At 39.3% G+C, this 22726-nt stretch overlaps 2 protein-coding genes across 5 annotated transcripts in view; one reads left to right on the plus strand and one right to left on the minus strand.

Moving 5' to 3' along the window:
* Positions 1-19498, plus strand: part of LOC309855300 (uncharacterized protein) — a gene marked incomplete at its 5' end in the record, with an annotated part of 90609 nt that extends 71111 nt beyond the window's left edge. The window contains 5 exons of the mRNA XM_082715473.1: positions 6604-6700; positions 9802-9969; positions 10125-10264; positions 18710-18761; positions 19289-19498. Of these exons, the coding sequence (XP_082571599.1) occupies positions 6604-6700; positions 9802-9969; positions 10125-10264; positions 18710-18761; positions 19289-19408 (577 nt within the window). The 3' untranslated portion in view covers positions 19409-19498. The remainder of the gene's footprint in view (positions 1-6603; positions 6701-9801; positions 9970-10124; positions 10265-18709; positions 18762-19288) is intronic.
* NRG1 (neuregulin 1) overlaps positions 1-22726 on the minus strand; it is a gene marked incomplete at its 3' end in the record, with an annotated part of 1102492 nt that overhangs the window by 509441 nt on the left and 570325 nt on the right. The gene's annotated exons all lie outside the window — the stretch shown is intronic.

Consider the following 22726-nt stretch of genomic DNA (forward strand, 5'->3'; position numbering starts at 1 on the left):
TCTTTCCGGTGCACTAATTGGCTTGGTGATGCAAGGTGTTTCTGCAGCATTTCCTATTGAAGATAATGCACTCCTAAGGAAAGATTTTTTCCACCAAGTTAGCATAAGCCTGCTTTGAGATTTTCTGTGCTTCTTGGTGCAGAAGGAGCTATCAAACTGTCTTAAGTCTGAGTCAGTCCTTTGAATTATTTACCTACATTTCTTTGTAAGGATTTCACTGGTGGCAAATTCTCTTTGGTTTCACAAACAGGAGATTTAAAAGTATTCTTAAAGGAAAGTTTGTGGGATAAGAGGGAATTTGACCTGGTGGAGAATATATGCACTTGCATAACTCATCTATGTAAAATATGACATCTAGATCTATACAGACATATTTATATATGTCTCAGTTGTGGGTGTTTTTGATTTCTTTTATAGGGGGCTAATAAAATTTACTACCATTATCTCTAATGTAAATTAGGATCTAATATTTTTGGTTTATATACACTGCAGTGATTGATAGTGGGCTAATAAGGAAAGTCAATCTCGTGGACTGAGGACATCCCATACTCTGCAGAAAACACAGACGTATTCACTAACCCACTCATATATGAAAAGCTAAGTGAAAAAACTAAAAAAAAGCTAAATGCATATAACTAATGTCATTATGAGATTGAAAGTATAGTCACAGCACAACTGGGCATTATTTTTTTATACTAAAATGAACCAGATACACAGGCTAATAATGAAAATTGGAACCAAAAGAAATAAAACTAGAGAAGACTTCAGAAGTTATCAACTTGAACCCTACTTCAGTGGGGCTATTTAACTCTTCATTACATGGAATTGGTAAGAGTGAGCTTTATTTGAATACTAATTTTTTTTTAAGTAAGAGCAGGATTCCTATTACCCAATAACACTGATCTAAGTACATGTCATTTGACTCAATTCTTTACTGAGATTTTCCCAATAATTGGTAAATATGAGTATTCATTAAGTAATGTCAAGGAATTATAAGTACCACCAATCATACTATAAAAATTCAAGAATTCTTAATATCCGAGAGAGACCAGAATAAGGACTAGGAGACATCGTATTTCTGAATATTGCTAACATTGTGTGTATCTGTATTACCAGTGTGCTTGCTAATTCACAAAAAGTTCTTATCTCCAAACAGTTTTGAGGATAAAACAGATGGCCTAACCTCTTCTGGTTCACTGCCACTCATTTTTCCTTTTTGTCACCTGGAGATGGTGATCAGGAATGTGGTGGTTGTTTGAGCACATTCCTAAGAAGCATGGGCCCGAAACAAGGGGAGAGGGTCCCGGAATGTATTCCACGGATGGATTTGAGTTTAGTCACTCCTGGGAAAGAGGATGTTAATGATTCAGTGTACTTGTCCTGGCTAACCTTTACTCCCTTGAAAAGCAAGGTCACTATTGCTCTCTACTCCCCCACCCTCCGAAAAGTCAGCAGGGCACAGAGAAACAGAGAAATGTTTGCCTTCGCTATGCATGGCTCTAAAAGGCTAGCTTTCAGGTGTTATAACAGCTTACTTCTAACTCCCCTGTGTAGTTTGAGACGGAATCCTCCCAAGATAGGTGCCTGGTTTTTCCTTAAAATAATCCTGAGGTTGTGCAATTTTTTTAAAAGATTTATTTATTTGAGAGAGAGGCGGGGCAGAGGGAGAGAATCCCAAGTAAACTCCCAGCTGAGTTTGGAGCTCCGTGACATGGGACTCGATCCCACAACCTAAAGATCACAACCAGAGATGAAACCAAGAGTCTGCCCCCCAAATGGGGCCACCCAGGAGCCTCCAGATTGTGCAATTTTTTTAAAAATCGTTACACCCCTTAGTATATTTCACTTTATGTGATTTGTGTTCTTGCTTTTGACTAATGGATTCATAAAGTGAGAAAGCTTGTAATGCAATTTGTTGCTGTAAATGTGTTCGTCTTTGACTAACAAGGGAATGAGACACTTCTTCGAAACTTGGAACATGTTACAAGGCTCATGAGTATATTCACTAAACCTCACTCTTGGAAGCAGAGTCCTGTGAGGAAAACACTCCCATTGCTGGAATTTGTGAAATGTGTTTCTTTTGTCCACACAAGAAAACTCCAGCGTAAAAGAAGAAACGTAGTAATAACCCTTGACAGAAATCCTCACAAGTACTAACAGTAACACTCTGCACATTCCAGAACATTTACCCAGAATCTAATTTTATGAAACATTAAAAAAAAAAAAGTGAGCCAGGTGTCTACATTGCTACATGGACATTTGTAGGACACATTACGTTTCCCTGCTAGGACCGAGGATAGAATAAGGAACTCGGCACTCTCGTTGTTGTTCGACATTTACGGACTTTCTTTCCCATTTGTTGTGAAGTCAAAACAACTTGACATTTTGACAGGGAAAATTTATTTCTCATAAAATGCAGCTAGATGACCAAATACTGCCCACACAATCATTTCTCTGGTTTCCAAGTTTGCTGTTCTAGGATCCTTCCATCAGGAAAAGAACATAATCAGTGGGCATGTTCCATGAAAAGAGGGATGTGCCAAACACGGAGAGCACTTTTTCTTACACAAGAAGAGATAAACTTGGAAAATATTTTCCTCAATAGTTTCACACAGAACGATGTGGAAATTTTCTTAGAAAGAAGTGGGGTCAGAAATCAATTGTTCTGTGAGGTGAGCTCAGATGCCATAAAAAGACAAGTCTATGAAAGGAATGTATTCTCTGACTTTCATCTTGAAACGTATATTGAAATGAAGTGTATGAACTGAGAACAGTAGTCACCTAAAATGTCTGCCAACCAGAACACTGTGGCGTGCGTAGTGAGCCATTAGCAGCCTCCAGAACACGGAGAATGAATTTGTGGCATATTTTTTATGCCAAATTTGAGTAATAGATGTCCTGGGTTTAAAATAGTAATGTGCTTCTGAAAGGAAAAACAATTAGCTTTAACTTGTTTCTCATCAGGAGCTTGAAATATTGATAGGAAAACTGGCCAAGTTGGCTCGACTGTTTAGCAACTAGGAAAGGGAGTAAGTCACATGTTGCCTTCTTAATTTCACTTCAGTCAACTTTTATGTGAGGATTCTCTACCTGAAGCAGTAAGGACACTGGGCCAATATTTTCAGTCTTCAGGACAATAGGCTCTTGAACAGGTACACATCAGGATTTCTTAAGAGAAGTGAAATTTAGAAAGATACATGCATCCTTAAGCATATGGCAGCGTCGTTTCTAACAGTGAAGATAGGGAAGAAACCTAAGTGTCCGACAATATATGAATGGATAAAGAAAATGTGGTATATACATAAAGGAATATTACTCAGCTATAAAAATGAATGAAATCTTGTCATTTGCTGAACAGCACAGATGGATCTAGAGGGTCTAATGCTAAGTAAAAGGAGTCAGACAGAGAAAGACAAATACCACACGACTTCATGTATATATATAATCTAAAAAATGAAACAAATGGATAAGCAAACAAACTGACTTTTAACTATGGAGAACAAACTGGCGGATGTCAGAAGGGTGGTGGGCAGGGGGATATGCTGGGGATTAAAGAGCCCCATTACCACGATGAGCACGAGCAATGTACAGAATTGTTAAATATTGAATATTGTATGCCTGGCACTGATATAACATTGTATGTTATTTGGGGAAACAAACAAAAAAAAACCCTGAGAGGTAAAATTTATGGAATCCGAAAGCTAAGGAGAGAGTCAAACCAGAGAAGGAGAAAAATCACAAGGTAGATGAGCAGGAAACAAAGAAAAATGATGGAAAAACCAAGAGGTAGGAGATAGGGGAGCCTGGGTGGCTCAGTCGGTTAAGCCTCTGCCTTCGGCTCAGGTCATGATCTCAGGGTTCTGGGATCGAGTCCCGCATCAGGCTCTCTGCTCCGCGGGAAGCCTGCTTCCCCGACTCTCTCTGCCTGCCTCTCTGTGTACTTGTGATCTCTGTCTGTCAAAAATATAAATAAAATAAAATATAAAATAAATATAAAAAAATCTTAAAAAAATAAATATAAATATAATCTTATAATCTATAAATATAAATAAAATCTTAAAAAAAAAAAGAGGTAGGAGATACCCAGAAGGAGAATATGCCAGCTATCAAATTTATCTGAAAACTCTTAAAATCCTTTGGAAAAGTCACTTTCATAACACAGTCTGCCCTTTCCCTTTCTGCAGTTTTCGGCCACTGTGCTGGAGGGGAAGGACCTCTGCTTTGCTGTAGCATCATTGGGGACTGGATTCACACTGGCACCTTCTAGCTTCTCCACATTAAGAACGTTGCCTCATTATCCATTTTTTTACCTTCATCTGTCTAATAGCTATACTTATTACACGTTGCTGCAAGGATGGGTAAGGTATTGTGTGGGGAAACACACAGCCCTGGGCCTGTCTCTCCTGCCCCGTCCCCCCAAGTGCTGAAGAGTAACATTTCTATTTCCAGGGCCTGCTTCTCCATTAGGAACCACCTGGCCTTCCGCAAGGATGTGGGGAGAAGCCGAAAATCATTTGCCCTAACTGCCACCTGGTGGCCCCATAAAATAGTTTTAGAATCCGTGGGCAGACCACGGGGTTAGAGGAGGAGATGCCTTCGAGGTTGAACACAGGCCTGGGATGACAAGGGCCACTTCCTGTCCTTTCTGTGTGGAAGGGTAAGGAGAAATGCTTAGACTAAGGAGCCGGGTAGATACAAGTAAAATATTTAAATAAAGAGATGTGGTCTTGGGGCACCTGGGTGGCTCAGTGGGTTAAAGCCTCTGCCTTCAGCTCAGGTCATGATCCCAGGATCCTGGGATCGAGGCCTGCACATCTGGCTCTCCGCTCACTGGGGAGCCTGCTTCCTCCTCTCTCTCTCTCTGCCTGTCTCTCTGCCTACTTGTGATCTCTGTCAAATAAATAAATAAAATCTGATGGTCTGATATGTAGCAACTGATTTGTCCACTTGCTAATGGAAGAGTCTTCGGCAGAGCTAAGAATGCTCAGGAAATGGCAGGTTTTGTGTTCACTGGAAAATAAGCTGACTGGCAGATGTCACTGACAGCGCTCTCACGTGACACTGGCTCCCAAAGGAAAACTCGATTTTAGATGCTAGTCTTTGGGTTGGAAAAAATTCCTGTTGTTTCCACCTTTCTTTAGGAACCCACAATAGTTTACATTTTCACAGTGTGAAATGGCATACCTGGTGATCTCAGTCATGACTCAGAATACCAGATCTGTTCATCACTGAGATGTGGTAGTTTAAAACAGTTCCTCATACACTGTGATTATTCAATTAATATGAATAAATGAACTAATTCCTATTTCACAGATGAGGAGACTGAGGCTTAGATACACTTAGAATGCGGTAGAAGATCACACAATGAGCGAATGTTAATGTTGGAATGAAAACCCGTCCTTTCTGACGGCAATGCTGTATCCTTCCATTGAACTGCATTATCCTACATTTCAGTAAGATCAAATCAAATACTCATCCATGAGTTCTCATTCATCTTGAGAGAGCAACGACGGAACCTCACGAGTATCCGCACCAGCCTTATTTTCATGGCACAATTCTTGTGGACTTTGGTTACTTTTCTATCGCAACCCACTGGATTAGAGACTGTCACATCTACAATTTGAAGTGAGAAATTGGACTTAAAAAGCGTCCCATGGTAAGATCATTTGGTTCTCAGATACTTTTAAGTGAAGAGGGATTAATTTCCAAAAGAAGAAGGAGCCCTTCAGAAATTAGTGAGGTTCCTAGCGTTCAGTGTCAGAGAATGTGGCCTCCCACAGGCCAGCTCCCCATGGAGGTTGTAACCCCATTGGAGGCCAACTGTGGTTATGATATAGTCCAACAACGGGCCAAATCTCCCATTGAGTTTGCATCATTTAGCCACCTCATAGTTCTTAAGCTCCTGAGCTACTGAAGAGACGTCAGACCTATGAAGAAGAGGACTGAGAACTTACACAGTGGACCTTTCAATACCTTTCTTTTGTGCCCCCTTTTTTATTGTTCTGCTTCTCTCTCATCTTCTGATGTTGCTTCAAGAATTTTGGTCCTGCGGTGCCTGGGTGGCTCAGTGGGTTAAAGCTTCTGCCTTCGGCTCAGGTCATGATCCCAGGGTCCTGGGACCAAGACCCGCATCGGGCTCCCTGCTCAGTGGTGAGCCTGCTTCCCCCCTGATCCCTGTCTCTGCCTGCCTCTCTGTCTGCTTGTGATCTTGTCTGTCAAATAAATAAATAAAATCTTAAAAAGAAAAAAAAAGAATTTCAGTCTTGCAGGCACTTTGGTGAGCCTTTATTTCAATAATCTCACAGGGCTTGTCATGGAGGCCAGAGCTTGCAAAGGTCCAGTGTTGTGAATAAGCAAAGCTGGACATAGATTTCAGTTCCCCTGCCTCCCTGGACCACTGAGCTTTTCCAAGTCACGTACAACTCATCTCTCTCTCGAGTCTATCTCTTTCCTTTCTCTCACTGTGTGCCTGGGTCCTCTTCCTTAGAGCAAGCTGGTGTTTCTTTTTCCTACCGCTTTGGCGACTCAGATCCATACTTTTCTACTACCAGCCTCCCTTTCCTGCCCTTCCCTCTTAAATCTGTTAACTGTTTTCCTCTCAAGGTTTCCTTGGGGCCTCTACGAACTGCAGTCACTAGAGGGCAACATGATCACAGCTGACAAGGACAAGGACGGCCTCCAAGGCTGGAGCACACACAGTGTAAGAATGCAGAACCGTGAATCAGAGATGCGCATCACTATTCACAAAAGCACATTCACTTATATGTGCCCTTTTTTTTTTTTTTTTAAGATTTTATTTATTTACAGAGAGAAACCACAAGTAGATGGAGAGGCAGGCAGAGAGAGAGAGAGGGAAGCAGGCTCCCTGCTGAGCAAAGAGCCCGACAGCCCAACTCAGGACTTGATCCCAGGACCCTGGGATCATGACCTGAGCGGAAGGCAGCGGCTTAACCCACTGAGCCACCCAGGGGCCCCATATATGTGCCCTTTTAACTTTAAAAAAATACAGTCAGACAAGGTCAAGTATTATTGTCTGTATTTTCAAGAAAAGAAGGAAACCAAGGCTCTGAGAGGTTAAGTGACTTGCCCAAGGTCATAGAAGGAGCACAGTGCCGCCTCCTGTTGAATGGCATCTCATAGAAAATTCTGGTGTAAAACTTGAAAATGCACTTCTGTTTTTCCAAGATTTAAACCTAACTGTAGTCAGGTATTTATACATCTTTGTAATGCAATCAAATAGAAGCTCTAAGTTATTTCATTAACACAAAGTATCAGCTGCACTGTAACTTCCATTCAGAGGGAAACTGTTTCTCATTTTAAGAAAATGGATTTATTGAAACATTTTATAAATGCGCTTTATTAATATCTTGCCCAATAATCAGAAATTGGATTACCTTTTCTGGAATTGTTAGGTGTTTTCTAGTTACAGTTGTTTTTTTCTTTAATACAATTTCTTCAGCAAAACAGATGTATACTATTTTCTCCCATTTTCTCCTATCCGGCATCCAAGGTAAAGGAAAACAGATAACAACACAGTTTTCCACTAGGAAATATCTGATCTTTAAGAGAATTTCATTGTACTTCTTCTGTCTGTAACTGATGGAATACCTTGGATGCAAAGTGCTTCCCAGATTGGCAATATTGCTTATTTGCTGGGTGTTGTCACCGCAAAACGGGATGAAAATCTATTTACACAGACAACTCTACGGAGCCCTGTTTTGTCTGACCACTTTCTCCTAATTTTGACAGGGCGGCTCCCTTCAAGTGGTAGTACCTGGCATCTGGTCATGGCACAGGAAAATTCTGTGTTCAGGGATCCAGAAGATTCAAAAGAGTCCACAGACAGCCAAGTGTGATGGTTGTAGAAGTAGAGGACAAAGTCAGAAGGAAATAAATAAAAGAAATGGATAGAGAGGTAATTGGAGATTTTCCTAGCTAAGAGGTAAACAGTGCGATTATAAATTTGAAAGGACAAAAGACATGAGCTTGCTGAAAGGCTTTGAAGAAGATGGACCTACCCTGTTGCGGCAGGGTAAAAGCAGAGAGAGCAGGATTTATAGTTAGTGGGTCAGAATTTCTTTATCCTTTCTGCTTCAAGGGATTAATGCTTCTGAGATTCATTTCCCAAATTAAACCTAGCAAATAATGAAAATTTTAACTAGCACTCACACAGATTCTTCTAAATTCCAAATGGTTTATGAACACTCTTCCCCGTGGCATTCTGGAGACGCAGCAAAGGAAGGAGTTAAGAAATGGAGAGATTAAGTTCAAAAACAGCTTTGTAAGAGCTCCTGTATTCCTCTTCATTTTTAAATCTTTTTTAAAATCTATTTTTACATAGAGCTAGCACTTTGCAGTCATGTGAAGTCAAGTAGTATTTCCAGAAAAATCTTCTTTGGGGACTCTTGTGTATAAATACTACTGAAAAGACATATACACTTAACCATGTCTTGTTTGTGGTCTGAAAAAAGGATATATGTGTGTGTGTGTGTGTGTGTGCGCGCGCGCGTGTGTGTTTCCCTTATGGACATATTAGCTTAATTGTGAAAAAGTGAAATGAATCTTTTTTGAATGAGGAAGAAGGGCAAATGTATTTTGGTAAAAAGAGCTAAAAGACAAAAAGGTAAGGACTGTAAAGGTGAGAGCAGAAATCTTCTAAAAATATAAGCAGAACACTAGACGCTGTCCAGAACAAAAAAAAAAAAAGGAAGGTTTATGCTCATTTTTTCCCCTTCAGACCAATTTCTTTAAAAAATATGACTCTTTTCCAGCAATGCCAACACAATAGATTGATTCATGGACTCACATTTAAGTCTACAATGACAATAAAAAATACTAATGAATATCCAATAATCAGTACCCAATCAACAGATGCTGTAATCACCTTCATTTTTATTCAAAGAAAACAAAACAAAACGTAGATTAAGCTATTCCCTAAGAATTTACTATTTTTACTGTGACTTACTGCCTAAAAACAATAGGACAATGAAGCTGTAATTATCTACAGCTCTTGGGTAAGAGATTAGTTCTCCAAGAATACCTATTTCTGTTTATGTGTCCCACTCCAACATTACTAAAGCTTGCTTTATTATTTTTAGGGTTTTTTTTGTTGTTGTTGTTTGCGGGTTTTTGTTTTTTGTTTTTTGGGTGTTTTTTTTGCTATGATTCTGAACATAGGAGTTAAACACGTTTAGAAGTAATACAATCTTCCAAAGGCAGCTCTTTGTCCATATTTCCCAACCTTTTCCAGAGGTTAATTCTCTACACGAGGGAGGTGAGGAAGCAGGTCCCATGTCTCCACTCTGTGTCAAGCTGGGTAAAGCCTTATTTCATCTACCACCCAAGGAATGACAAAATGCATCCTAGCTAAACATTGCATTGCTCTAGGTCTCCATGTGGCTATAGCTCATGCCAGATTTGAATCTCAATTTTCTGCAGAAGCTACAAGATAATAACAATATATAGATAAGAAATAGTCATTACCTTTATTTTTTAAAGTAGTTTAAAAAATCATTTCTTTTTTCATGCATCCATAGAGGGTAGGTTAAAACTCCGGAGGGAGGAGGAGGATTGGCTGCCGCGATGGTACTGTCGGAGATATATACATAGACACATATATATATGTATGTATGTATATATATATATATGGATGTATGTCTATAATTACGAATTTAGAATCTGTTAGGAAACTGCTTTGTGGACTGGGATGAATTGCATATTGCTTTTGTGATTCTTTATGGTAAAAAGCCCCAGGTTTCCAGCATCCCGGAGCCTTGCCGACCATGATTGGCTCCACCTGAGGGACGCAGGGCCTGGGATTCCCTCCCCGCTAGCAGCAGTGACGTCACAGGCGAGCTCCTCCGCGGCGCTGGGCTGGAGCGGGGGAGGCGTCCCTGGGAATTTCCAGGGAAACACTGCAGCAGATGGCCTGCCTGGCTGAGCTTCAGTGACACATCTGCAGCACGGCTGGTAGGAAGGATATTTTCGGAAAATCTATGCTCTCCCAGGTCCAGCTAGTTCTGAGATATATATGTTTTTTTTTTTTTTTTTCATTTAATCAACATTTTTATCCCTCCCCCCAACTTCTTCTATTTCTGAAAATGAGGTTTCTATTTTTGTCGCAGGGACATCATGTGAAGGATCCCAAGCCACGAACCAACGCTACACCCTACGTGCCTCCCTCCCCCCAACGTTTGCTTTCTGCCAGTTACATTATGCAGGCTGTCAAGGTGGCCCGTGGAATACAAGGGCAAATGTTGCTAAGGTAACAGGATTGAAAACCTGTCTGCAGAAGCAGATGCTTTATAACCTGGGGTTTCCCTCATTTGCATTTAAAGGCTCCTGAGCCATAGCCTCAAAGCAAGCCAAGTCCTTGAAGCTAAAATAAGCTTTTTTTATTTATTTATTTTTAGAATGTCATCTGATAAGTCATTGAGCAGCTTGTACCCCTGGCAAGGTTGAATAAGTGCAGAAAAAAATAATCAGGTGCCAGTAATTCCCACTGCAGTGGTCACAGAACGCAGGCATTGAAGAGCACCCCCAGTTCCCACCCACCCTCACTCTCTCAGCTTAAACCCTGAGGAGAATGAGGAGTTCCCTCTTCTTTTTTCCTCCAGTCTGCCCTTCACAGCATTCTCGAAGGTTAAACTTCTGACATCTGGGGTGTATCTTGCCTGTTTCTTGGTGATCTAAGAATGCTTCATTGCACGTTCGCAACAAAGGAGATAAAGAATGGTCTGTGGCAAAGCTCAGATTTGAAGCAAGTGGGAAAAATCCCTTGGACTCAGTAAATTTGGGGACTTTGGTATTATTCAAGAACTAAATAAACTGGATTTTAGATATGACCACCGGAGATACCTTTATAGATAGGTTCTGTTCACTGCATTCAGCCCAACCCAGATGTGATCCCCAAAATGAGCTACAGTAACCAACCAGCAGAAACTGTACTTGGTTGACTTCTTTGAAAAAAAAAAAAAACAAAAAAACTGGATCATAATTCTTTCAAATGAAACATGCTAAGTATTTGTCAGTTTTTCAGCTCCATCTTAAAGGGGTCCCACCAGTGTATGACCAGAGCAGGAAAACAGATGCTTGTAACCCATATAAAAAGGCAGATTCATAAGCGGCTTTTAACAATCACATGACTTGAAAATGGGGTGATAACGTAATTATGAAAATAGAAGCATAAGAGCAAGAAATGACTGCAGTTTTGAAGACTGGGCATCCATTCTTGGTAGAGCATTTCAGTGGGTTTTGAAATGGTTTTATAAATGAGCTTCTTCACTCCCCAAACCTGAATGCACATTTCTTTTTCTGCCGAAGCTAAATAAAAACTCCATTACATAAGGGAGAAAAGGGAGTTTTCAGTGTCAGAGGTGTTTCTTTTCACATGGGTAGCGTTTTCTGTTCTCTACTTGTGATGGCAGAAAAAAGTCACGTTGCCACCATTTATAGATGTAGATTCCCAAATCATGACAGGTACAAATTTAAACACAATTAGAAATCATGACTTCCAAAGGACCAGCCACATTTTAATAGATTTTTGAAATCCTGTTTTCTGAATCATGTAAAAGCAGCCAAAGATGTCTCCTTAATTATTCCTATTACCAAATTTTTAATTTGGTAGTTTAATTTAATTTAATTTAGTCATACTCTAATACCACCAGCACAGGGACTGGCAGAAAATACACACGGAAAAAATATGTTTCCTGATTCTGAATCTGTCATTACCAATGGTGCTGACAAGTACTCCCATTATGAGTAAGAACTTTGGAGAGCAAATCCTGCTTTTCCTCTCTGGAGTGACTGGTGGTTATAGACTCTGGGCCAAAAGAGGTTCAGGCTCATTTTGCATCTTTTAACCTCAAACTGCTGTCAGAGGCAGGCCTTAAACACTGTGTTTCTGGATACATACAATAAAGAAGTGACTCAGAGAGAGTTAGCATTTGAAAGGACCCAGCAATCATCTGATTCAGCACCTTCAGTTTACAGAGAAGACAATGCAAGGCCAGAGGAACAAAGCCTCTGCCTCTCTGGTGGCCAGGGAAGAAAAATCATTCCTAAATGTCATTTCTCATGCAAGACATAGAGGCAAGAGCAGGTGCCGCATCCTATAGGCTCTGGCTCTTAAGTAGCCTCCTTACCGTAGCTATGACTGGCAGTGGTGACCAAAGTCATTTTCAATGTGTGGAGTTCATTCTGAGGCAGCCTCCTAATTAATATATTGAAACCCAAAAGAGATGGGCCTTGGAAAGGTCATAACATGGGGAGGTTGGAGCCCCCATGATGAGATTAGTATCCTAATAAGGAGAGGAAGAGAGCTAGCTGTTTCTCTTTCTACCATGGGAAGATACATGGAGAAGACAGCTATTTGCAAACCTGTGCCTTGATCTTGGACTTTACAATTTCCAAAATTGTGAGAAATAAATGTTTGCCACCTAGTCAATGGCAACTTGTTATAATAGCCCTAGGTCAGTAATATGCTAGCTATCCAAGGACAGACTTTCTTTGGAGCAACAGTGATTTCAAAATTGTCTTATGAATGCATATAATAGCTGAATAGACAGTCACTGTAGAAGTAGTAGTTAGGTAGACAAAGATCTAGCCCCTCACCCCACCTAGCCCAAGCTTACTAAACCGATGGAGTTTTATTCCCAGTTCTCCTAAACTCAAGAACAGATAATAACTCCAGTATTCAAACTGCTTCAGAGTTTAGAATGTGAAACTTCCCAATTCATTTTACCATTTGCACTCACTATGCAAAGCAAGTTTTAAATAATCTCAAATATGAATGTAGAAGAACTCTAAATAAAATTATCCAATTGAAGTTGACCATGTGGTCAAATAATAAAATAAGAACCAAAAAGGTGTTTTGTTTTGTTTTGTTTTTGGTTTTGGTTTTTTAAAGAATAAATTGATTCCAACGAGGAACTGTATTTATTGTTCCTAGGAGCTCACAGTTTAAACAGATTAGAGAAGAAAAGTTATATACTCTTCTTGATGATGCCAGGAAAATCACTTGATTAAATTCAGAATAAGGTCCCAGTAATAATCCTTACTGAGGAATTCAGTAAGACTCATTTCACATAATAAAGTGTAACTAATGGAAGTCCATGGCAAACATTTTACTGGCACTGTCCAATATGGTAGCTGACTAGCCAAAAGTGGTTACTTAATTTTAAATTAAAATTAATTAAAATCCAGTGCAATATAAGTTTCGATTCTTCAGTCACTCTAGTCATATTCCAAGTGCTCAGTGTGGTAATGGATATCACTGAGTGGTGCAGATATGAAATGTTTCCATAACACAGCAAGTTCTGTTTCATGGTGCTTTTATAGACAACCCAGAGCAGATCCCAGATACATGTTAGAGTTGTAAAATTTTAATAAGAGCTAACTTTATTGGATGCTTTTAAAGTGCCTGGTATTATTTTAAGTATTTTATAAGTATTATCTTATGTGATCTTCATATGGTATAATAATAACTATTATTCTATCCATTTTAAAGTCATGAATTCAGAGGGACAGGGAAGATGTTAAATAAATAAAAATGCATACAAACTTCAAGTGGCAAAGCTGCCATTGGATTCCAGATGTCTGGCTCTAGAAATATACTTTTTATAGTGCAGCTCCATGGAGTCCCGTGTTAACGACAACAATTCAAATGAGTGGATAAAGGATAAAATACTAAATTGTGTTGTGGCAAATTCATTTGGGAAAAATTTAAGTTAGATACATACTTTGCATTAGTTAAAAGATACAGACATAAATACATAAAATGGGTAAAAAAAAATGTGATTGTGGGTGCCTGGGTGGCTCAGTGGGTTAAAGCCTCTGCCTTCAGCTCAGGTCATGATCTCAGGGTCCTGGGGTTGAGCTCTGCCTAGGGCTCTCTGCTCAGCGGGAAGCCTGCTTCCCCCTCTCTCTCTGCCTGCTTCTCTGCCTACTTGAGATCTCTCTCTCTCTGTCAAACAAATAAATAAAATCTTTAAAAAAATGTGATTGTGAAAAACTAAAATCACAAAAGCTGTAGGAGAAAGCAAGGGAGTTCTACTGTTGGGGACAGTAATTCCCAGGAAAAGAAAGAACTCAGAAACTTTACATAAAGAGACTGATAAATTTTAGCACATAAAAATTAAAAGCTGATGTATGACAGAAGGAAGTATAGTCAAGGTTAAACGATAGGAATAGAGGGATGGAAGATATCCGAAACAAAATAAAGTGTTATTACTCATAAAGAGGTTCCATAAATCTGTTGGAAAAGGCAAACAGCCCAGTCAAAAAAAAATAGGTGACGTTTATGGGCAAATTCCTATTTTAAGGAGAAATACAAATGACCAATAAAAATATGAAACAAAGTTTGAATTCACTGGTAATCAGGGAAATGCAAAGTGAGACAGGACATTATGATTCACCTAGCAGACTGGACCATTTTCAAAGGGTAATTGCATGCAGCGTTCCAGTGTTGGGGGGAATGGAACTCCCCACAAATTACTGATAAATGTGTAAATTGATATGCAATCCACGCTACAGGGTAATGTCTATCACATTTTAAAATGATATCTTTAGTCCAGCAATTCCACTTCTAGGGTTCTAACAGGTGACAAAGATTTATGCACAAAGGATGTGCTTCGCATGGCAACATTGTTTATAAAAGGGAAAACTGTTAACAACCTAAATATCTATCAACTAGGGAATGATGAAATAAACCTATTTCCCCCACTTATGACATACTTGCATTGCTTTAAAAAAAAATGACACGCATGCACTTGACACTTGGAACTCTCTCTGAGATAATATTGTGTATGTGAAAAAGCAAAACAGAACAGCACTCCTCTCCTAGCCCTCCAATTTATCTACACTTGCAACAAAGAAGGCTGTGAGAATCCACTCCAAACTGACCTAGTTATCTCTGAGAAATGTGATCTGGGAGAGGATTTTGTTGGAGGCAGAGGGCATGTAGGTTCTCCTTTTATTCATTATAATTGGATATATATATACAGACTGTTTGTTTATTTACTTGAGAGAGAGAGAGACAAGCAGGTGGCGAAGGGCAGAGGGAGAAGCAGACTCCCCACTGAGCAGGGAGCCTGAGTGAACAGGGCTCCATCGTAAGATGTGGGATAATGAATTGAGCCCAAGGCAGATGCTTAACTACTGAGCCACCCAGGCGTCCCGACTTAGGTATTATTTTTATGTTTTATAGAGAGGGTGTATTCTATTGTGATCAACCGATAAAAAAGAGAATTAAAAAACCCCATAAATGTACTTAATTCTTGAATTTTTTGTCTGAGGCTATTGCTATAGGCAGCGATACAGCTGAGTTTGGCAGGTCCTGGTGACTGTGGGACCCTCTTTCTGCAAACAGGGTCTTCTAAGTCTCTTTATCGGTTCTTAATAAATCGTAGGGGTGGTTGCTCCTACAGCAGCTAAATGAGGTGGTCTGTGGAGTTGGAGAAAGAAAACTAGTTGGGGTATGCTTTCTACCACTGTGGCTCTTGACTGATGAAGTTCATCTTTTTTAACCTTTAAACTCTCAGAGCTGGCTGCACTCGCCTTAGGCAATTCCATATCCCAAAGGTAGTTTTGCATGGCAGAGGGAGAAGAGAAGAAACCTAACAGGACTTCTGAAGGTGTGGTGCGGCGTTCCTCAGAGATCCCTCAGACCTTTTCTGGAAGTCAGTGAGGTTGATAAAATGTTTGTAACAATAGCAGGATGTGATTTTCCTGTTCCATTCTTATTCTACAAATCTACAGTGGGATTTTCCAGTGGCTACATAACAAGTGATGATGCCATCACTCTGGTGATTATCAGAAATGTGTCCTTGAGTATCTTTCTGTTTTAAACCTCTTTTCACTTTGATTTCTTTCTTTCTTTTCTTTTCTTTTTTTTTTTTTTTTTTTAGATTTTATTTATTTATTTGACAGACAGAGAACACAAGCAGGCAGAGAGGCAGGCAGAGAGAGAGGAGGAAGCAGGCTCCCCGCGGAGCAGAGAGCCCGACGTGGGGTTCAATCCCAGGTCTCTGAGATCATGGCCTGAGCTGAAGGCAGAGGCTTTAACCCACTGAGCCACCCAGGCACCCCTTTCCACTTTGATTTCTAATGAATGGATATAACCCATATTTAAAAATATACTTTTTAGGGCCTTGGAGTATAAAGGGGCTCAGAGATAAAAAGTTTAATATTGCTGCTTTCCAACATCTTCAGGCTATATTCTGTCTTCATTCATAATTTCTTTAGCAATTAATCCTTACAAAAATACTTCCTAATCTTCTCTGTTCATTGTATTGTATAGGAAACATGTAAAGAAGTTCATTTGCAAAAGAAAAATATGAAGAACCAAAAATGCATGTGTTTTTGCACATTTAGGCTGTTTCCAGTTTTTACTTACTAAGAAATGCTACCACAATGAGCACCTACAAACACAACCTTTTACTGCATCTCTAATTATATTACTTAGACTGGATTATCTTAGAGAATAATTGTATTTTCACGAACAGTTAAAAAAATTAAACCACTTTGTAACCCCACCAGCAATGTTTGAGAGTACCCATTTCCTTACAATGTCCATTGCAGTGAATAATTTTATTCCATCTGCCAATATGATAGGTGAAAAATGGTTTCTTAATTGTTTCATCTTTTTCTAATGTAGTTAAGAAATCAAATCAAATAGGGTCAATTAAGAGTCATTCAATGAACACATGTAGGCATTAGACAGACCTGAGCATGCCTTTTCTCATACATTAACCACTGTGTAAAAAAAAATCACATCTATTTCCTAAACCATCTATATGTCTTCTCATTAGGTCAACTCCAGTCCCTTAACACATGAGGATGGTATTGTGTGATTTTCCTTCCAATAAAGGGAGTGAGAATATCTGCTAGCTAACGTGATATAATTAAGTAGGAAGTATTAGGAGCATGAGAAGGAAGAAATTATTATTCTAATGGGCTAGAAAAGAGAGTTTCTCACCAATAAGATCCTATTCACCATGAATGATCATCCTATAAACCATTCCCCACTGTGCTGAATCAAACAGGCAGATATTTTTAACTTGGGCTTCCTTTTTTCAACCTGTCTAATTGGATTTTAAAATCTGTTATTAGACAGAAATAGCAAACTGGCCCTACAGGAAGGCTCCCCGTATGCTGTTAGGATGTTTCCATAGTTTTGCTAGATTTAATCACCTTTCATTCATAAAGATTAGCTAAAAACGAAGAAGGAAATAGATTGTTCCCAACTGGATTCACAGCAACAGCCTAGTAGCTTCTGAGTGGGGCAGAGGTGGTTGACAGGGAGGGTAGGAGCCTGTTTTGCTCTAACTAAAATGACCAAAATTCCCAGAATTTAAAAACAATAACAACAACAACAACACAAAAAAGGGCATTAGGCAGTGGCACTTAAATATCTCCTAAGTTTGGAGATATGTGTTTTGTTTTTTCTGTCATTTTTTTTTTTTTACATTTTTGTTATAAAATACTGGAAAGCAATTAAGTTATAAAACAAACATTTAAATTTACCTGTAATATCAAACTCCAAGACAGTCAACATTTTAGTGGCATTTTTCCCCTTTAAGGTATTACAAGAATTTATTTAAAAAAAAAAAAATCAAATGTCATTTTCCATACCTTTGACATTTACATATTAAGCAGGAGAAGGGAACATGGTACTATTTACAGTACTGAAGATAGCATTGAGATGGGTAATATCCATTTACTGATGGAAGAGATGGGACTAGGGCAGAAGCCCCACATTCAGTCATTTTAGCCAGGCATGGGTTTCCATTCCTGAGAATTAGGATAATAATTCTGGTCAGAGAGATGCATCGTCTTTACAGTACCAAAAAATTCAGTTGGCTACAGAGAAGGCAGTTAACAAATAGTTAGAATGAGAAAAAAGAAAACTTCAGCCTTCTTTAGCTAGTCCTGCGATCTATAGCTTTAAAAATATCAAGCTTCTGTACTCGAGGTGAACTTACATAGTGTCAGATCACTCAGTTGTATACCTGAAACTAGTGTAATATCATGTGTCAACGATACTTCGGAAAAAAAGGTGTAAAAAAAGATGAAAAGATGTTTAAAAGTAAAGCTTTTTTTTTTTTTTTTAAATTTTGGGAATTTATGGAGGTATTTGGCCCCAAGTAATCTCTGTTTCCTCTTTCATGCCTCTCTCCCTCATAATATAACAGGTATCTAATTAACACCCAATTTACCTGTGTATCCCGCCTGACTTTGACTTTGGAAGTCTTTACAAAAGCCACTATCGCCAGTAGGATCCATTGCATAATGGAGAATATGGCAAGACTCACTAAGATGGTTTGGGACAGACGCAGGGGTTGGTGAGCTCTCTGCTACCAGAAGACAAACATCCCAAAGTGCTTTCCTATCACTTTCCAACAAAACTGGGTTTAATTATTGTAAAACCACCCTCAGTCTTAATGTTTCACATTAGAGTTAATTGATGCTTGCTTTTCCTTGAAATCTTATTGGTGGAGAGTGGTCCTGAGAAAACCAATCAGGAGAAGCCCTCCCCGCCAAGCCTACAGTCCACATTTTCAGCAATGTTCAGTCACTGCTACTCTTGCCTTCCTCAGGAAAAGTAGAAAGGGTAAGCTGCACTAATGGGCAAATGCATGATTGTTCCCAAGGATCATCTAATGCATAAAATGACTCTCTAAGGTTGTTCCCTTTTCCACTTACTATATAGGAAAGTCATACTACTTTTCACCAAGGCGATGGAGCAGAAGAATGGAATTTGGGTGAATACTCCTGCATTTTATTTCTCATTAAAATAATTCCTTTTTGTCTCCTTATCTCAAATCTCTGAACAATTTTTGTATAATCACCAACCTTTCATCAAATTACAGTTCTGTTCCCCAGCGAATAATTACGTATGGTCAGAAAAACACAGGGAAAAAAAGAGCATCGAGCTTCTGTGTTGAGCTACTGAGTAGGTTCTTTGCATCTGCTCTTTCTAGCCTTCTCTGCAACTCGATTCCATTACGGTGATTAAATTACATGTACTGTCCACTTTTGATTACATAAGCAATGTAGAATCAATGCAGGAATATTTGTAAAATAAAGAAAAACAAAATCTTTTGCTTTTTAAGCAATATGCCATATGTATTTTCTCAATACATATGCCATATGTATTTTTATAGTTGTTCTATAAAATAGACTTTAAAGACTGTATTAATATTTCAATTATTTATGTACCACAAATTCATTCATTCATTCATTCATTCATTTTAATTTTATATTTGTTTCCATCTGTTTTCTCTAACAGAAGCCTACCACTGTGGTGATCACCCTTACAGACGTAGTGTTGAACACAATTCTGATTGAGAAAGCCATTCCTAAAAACAAAAAAAGTATGTTTGCTAGGATGAAATATTTCGATTTCTAAGTGAAGGCCTTTGGATGAATTGTAAGAATTTCATGCATTAGTACGTGCAAAAATATGTTCAAAATGATTAAAATTTTCACACTAACCATAGTTTGTGTCAATGGTTTTGAATTTATTTACTTTTATAATCCATTGAGGGTACAGCTAACACTTTTAAAGATCCTCTATTATCTCAGGCACTGTTGGATATTTTCACAAATATTATTTCTTATTTGTTTCTCATTTTTTATTATATCATTTATTTATTTTAAAAACAATTAATTTATTTATTTGACAGACACAGATCACAATTAGGCAGAGAGGCAGGCAGAGAGAGAGGAGGAGGAAGCAGGCTCCTTGCCAAGCAGACAGCCCAACTCGGGGCTCCATCCCAGGACCCCAAGATCATGACCTGAGCCGAAGGCAGAGGCTTTAACCCACTGAGCCACCCAGGTGTCCGTATTATATCATTTATGACATAGATAATACTATCCCTTGTTTGCAAGTGAGAAAACTACAGTCAACATCCAAGGTAATTTGTTTTGTGGCAATCAGGACTAGAAGCTACTCTGACTGGTAGATAGATGATGAGCACTCTCTCTGTGACAATAAATGTAATCAGTACCCCTGTCACAGAAGGGCCCCAATTTTCTTTTTTTCATTGATTAGTTCTGACCCACAGACGAACAGAAATGACATATTCTTGCAAAACTATCCTGCTAATAATGCAGTAATTGCAGCAGTCTAGTTAAAACAAGTCTAATCATGCCACTGATCTGCACAAAATCTTCCATTGGTTTCCTATCTTGTACCAAGTGCTGAATCAAACAGAGGCCAACATGATCTGTATTCCCCACCCTTACCTTTCTGACCTCATTGCCACCTCACTCAGTGAGCTGCAGCCATACCAACCTGCCTGATCTCCATCAAACATACCATGGCCAACCCCTGCCTTTGCACCTGCTGTTCCCTCTTTCAGCACCCCCTTCTTCCAAACGCGTACATTGATTACTCACTCAACTCCTTCAAATCGTTACTAAAAATGCTGCATCCTTAATGACCCGATCATCCACTTTACAATGTCAACAATCTTTGAATCCTGATATATCCTAACCCTCTTCCCTTCTATATGTTCTCTGTGGTGCCACCACAGAGCTCTCAGCAAGTGTTACTGAATGCATGGCTAACATCATCTCTTCCTATCCTTGCTTTTGATCAGGATTCCAGGTGCATGAATATAGCTCCACGAGGACACAGATGACAGTTTCATTCCCTATTGCCTCCCTGGTTCAAAGAAACACGGTTGGCCGGTGGTAGGCACACAATAAATACATGCTGAAGGAAATGGCTAAGGACTAAGAAAATTATTGAAATTACATGAATGATACAGAAGTTTGTCCCTAAGACCTCAACACTCCCCAACCCCCGTCCTCTCTTGCTTTCTTCTTATTTCTGTTTGCTTGTTTTACTGTCTCATACTTTTCCTCCCCTCCGTCTGCTTCCTTGAAAAGAACGGGCTTGCTCATAGTTTCCTAGGAGGACCAACACATGTGACATCAGAGGTGCATTAAGAACCACACAGCCTGTGACAAAGCCTGTGACAAAGGTCAAATTCCAGTATCTGATACATGGACCCACACTGCCATTTGTAACTGAGAGTCCCACAGGGTTTTATTTTATTATTATTATTTTTAAAGATTTTATTTATTTATTTGACAGAGAGAGATCACAAGTAGACAGAGAGGCAGACAGAGAGGGAGAGAGAGAGGGAAGCAGGCTCCCCGCTGAGCAGAGAGCCCGATGCGGGCCTCGATCCCAGGACCCTGAGATCATGACCTGAGCCGAAGGCAGCGGCTTAACCCACTGAGCCACCCAGGACCCTCCCACAGGGTTTTAAAAAGATCAACTACACCAGTGGCCTTCACAGGGCATTTTGGATTGCTAAGAAAAATCAGTTTAAAAGTTCCCTGATACAACTCAATAGCAAAAGCCAAATAATCCAATTAAAAAATGGGCAGAGGACCTGCATAGATGCTTTACCAAAGAAGACATATAGATGGCCAACAGGCAGATGAAAAGGTGCTCAATATCTCTAATCATCAGCGAAATGCAAATCGAATCCTCAATGAGGTATCACATCACACGTGTTAGAATCCTAGTTTCAAAAAGACAAGAAATAACAAGTGTTGACAAGGATGTGGAGAAAAGGGAACCCTTGTGCACTGTTTGTAAGAATGTAACTTGGCACAGCCACTGTGGAAAGCAGTGTGAGGCTCCTCAAAAAATTAAAAATAGAATTACCATATGATCCGGCACTACTTCTTCTGGGTATTTATCTAAAGAAAACAAAACCTACTAACTTGAAGAGATACATGCAACCCTATATTCACTGAAGACAAAACATGAAAGCAGCCTAAATGTCCACGAGTGGATGAATGAATAAAGAAACACACACACACACACACACACACACACACACACGACTATTACTCAGCCCTGAAAAGAAGGAAATCTCCCCATGTGCAACAACACAGATGGACTTGAGGACATTATGCTTAGTGAGTTAAGTCAGAAAAAGATGAATACCATAGACTATCACTTCTATTGGAATCTAAAAACAAAAACAAAAAAACACTCCCCCTCCACCCAACAAGCAAACAAATAAACATATATACAAAGAACATGGTGGTGGTTGCCTGACATGGAAGAAGGGGGTTGGGCAAATGGTTAAAGGGGGTCAAAAGGGACAAAACTGTATTTTCAAATAAGTTGCTCATGGAGATGTAATGCAGAGCATGGTGATGATAGTTAACAATATTGAGCTGTATATTTGAAATTTGCTAGGTGAGTAGACCTTAAAAGTTCTCATCCAGGGGCACCTGGGTGGCTCAGTTGGTTAAGCGACTGCCTTCAGCTCAGGTCATGATCCCAGAGTCCTGGGATCGAATCCCGCATCGGGCTCCCAGCTCTATGGGGGCTCTGCTTCTCCCTCTGACCTTCCCCCTCTCATGCTCTCTCTCACTGTCTCTCTCTCAAACAAATAAATAAAAATCTTAAAAAAAAAAAAAAAGTTCTTATCCAAACATTTTGTGGCTACATATGGCGATGAATGTTAACTAGACTTATTGTGGTGATTTTACAATATATACGAATACCAAATCATTATGTTGCCTATCCGAAACTAATACATGTCAATTATACCTCAATAAAAAAAATAAAAATAAAAGTATTTCAAAGGACATTCAAACGTTCTTTTTACAACAAAGTGAAAAAAATGGACAAAGATCCTTTTACCCTGGTGTTCCATATTATAAATAAAAAATAAGGTAAGAAATATCT

The sequence above is a fragment of the Mustela nivalis genome (genome assembly GCF_964662115.1).
Source record: "Mustela nivalis genome assembly, chromosome: 20".
NCBI classification, from domain to species: Eukaryota; Metazoa; Chordata; class Mammalia; order Carnivora; family Mustelidae; genus Mustela; species Mustela nivalis.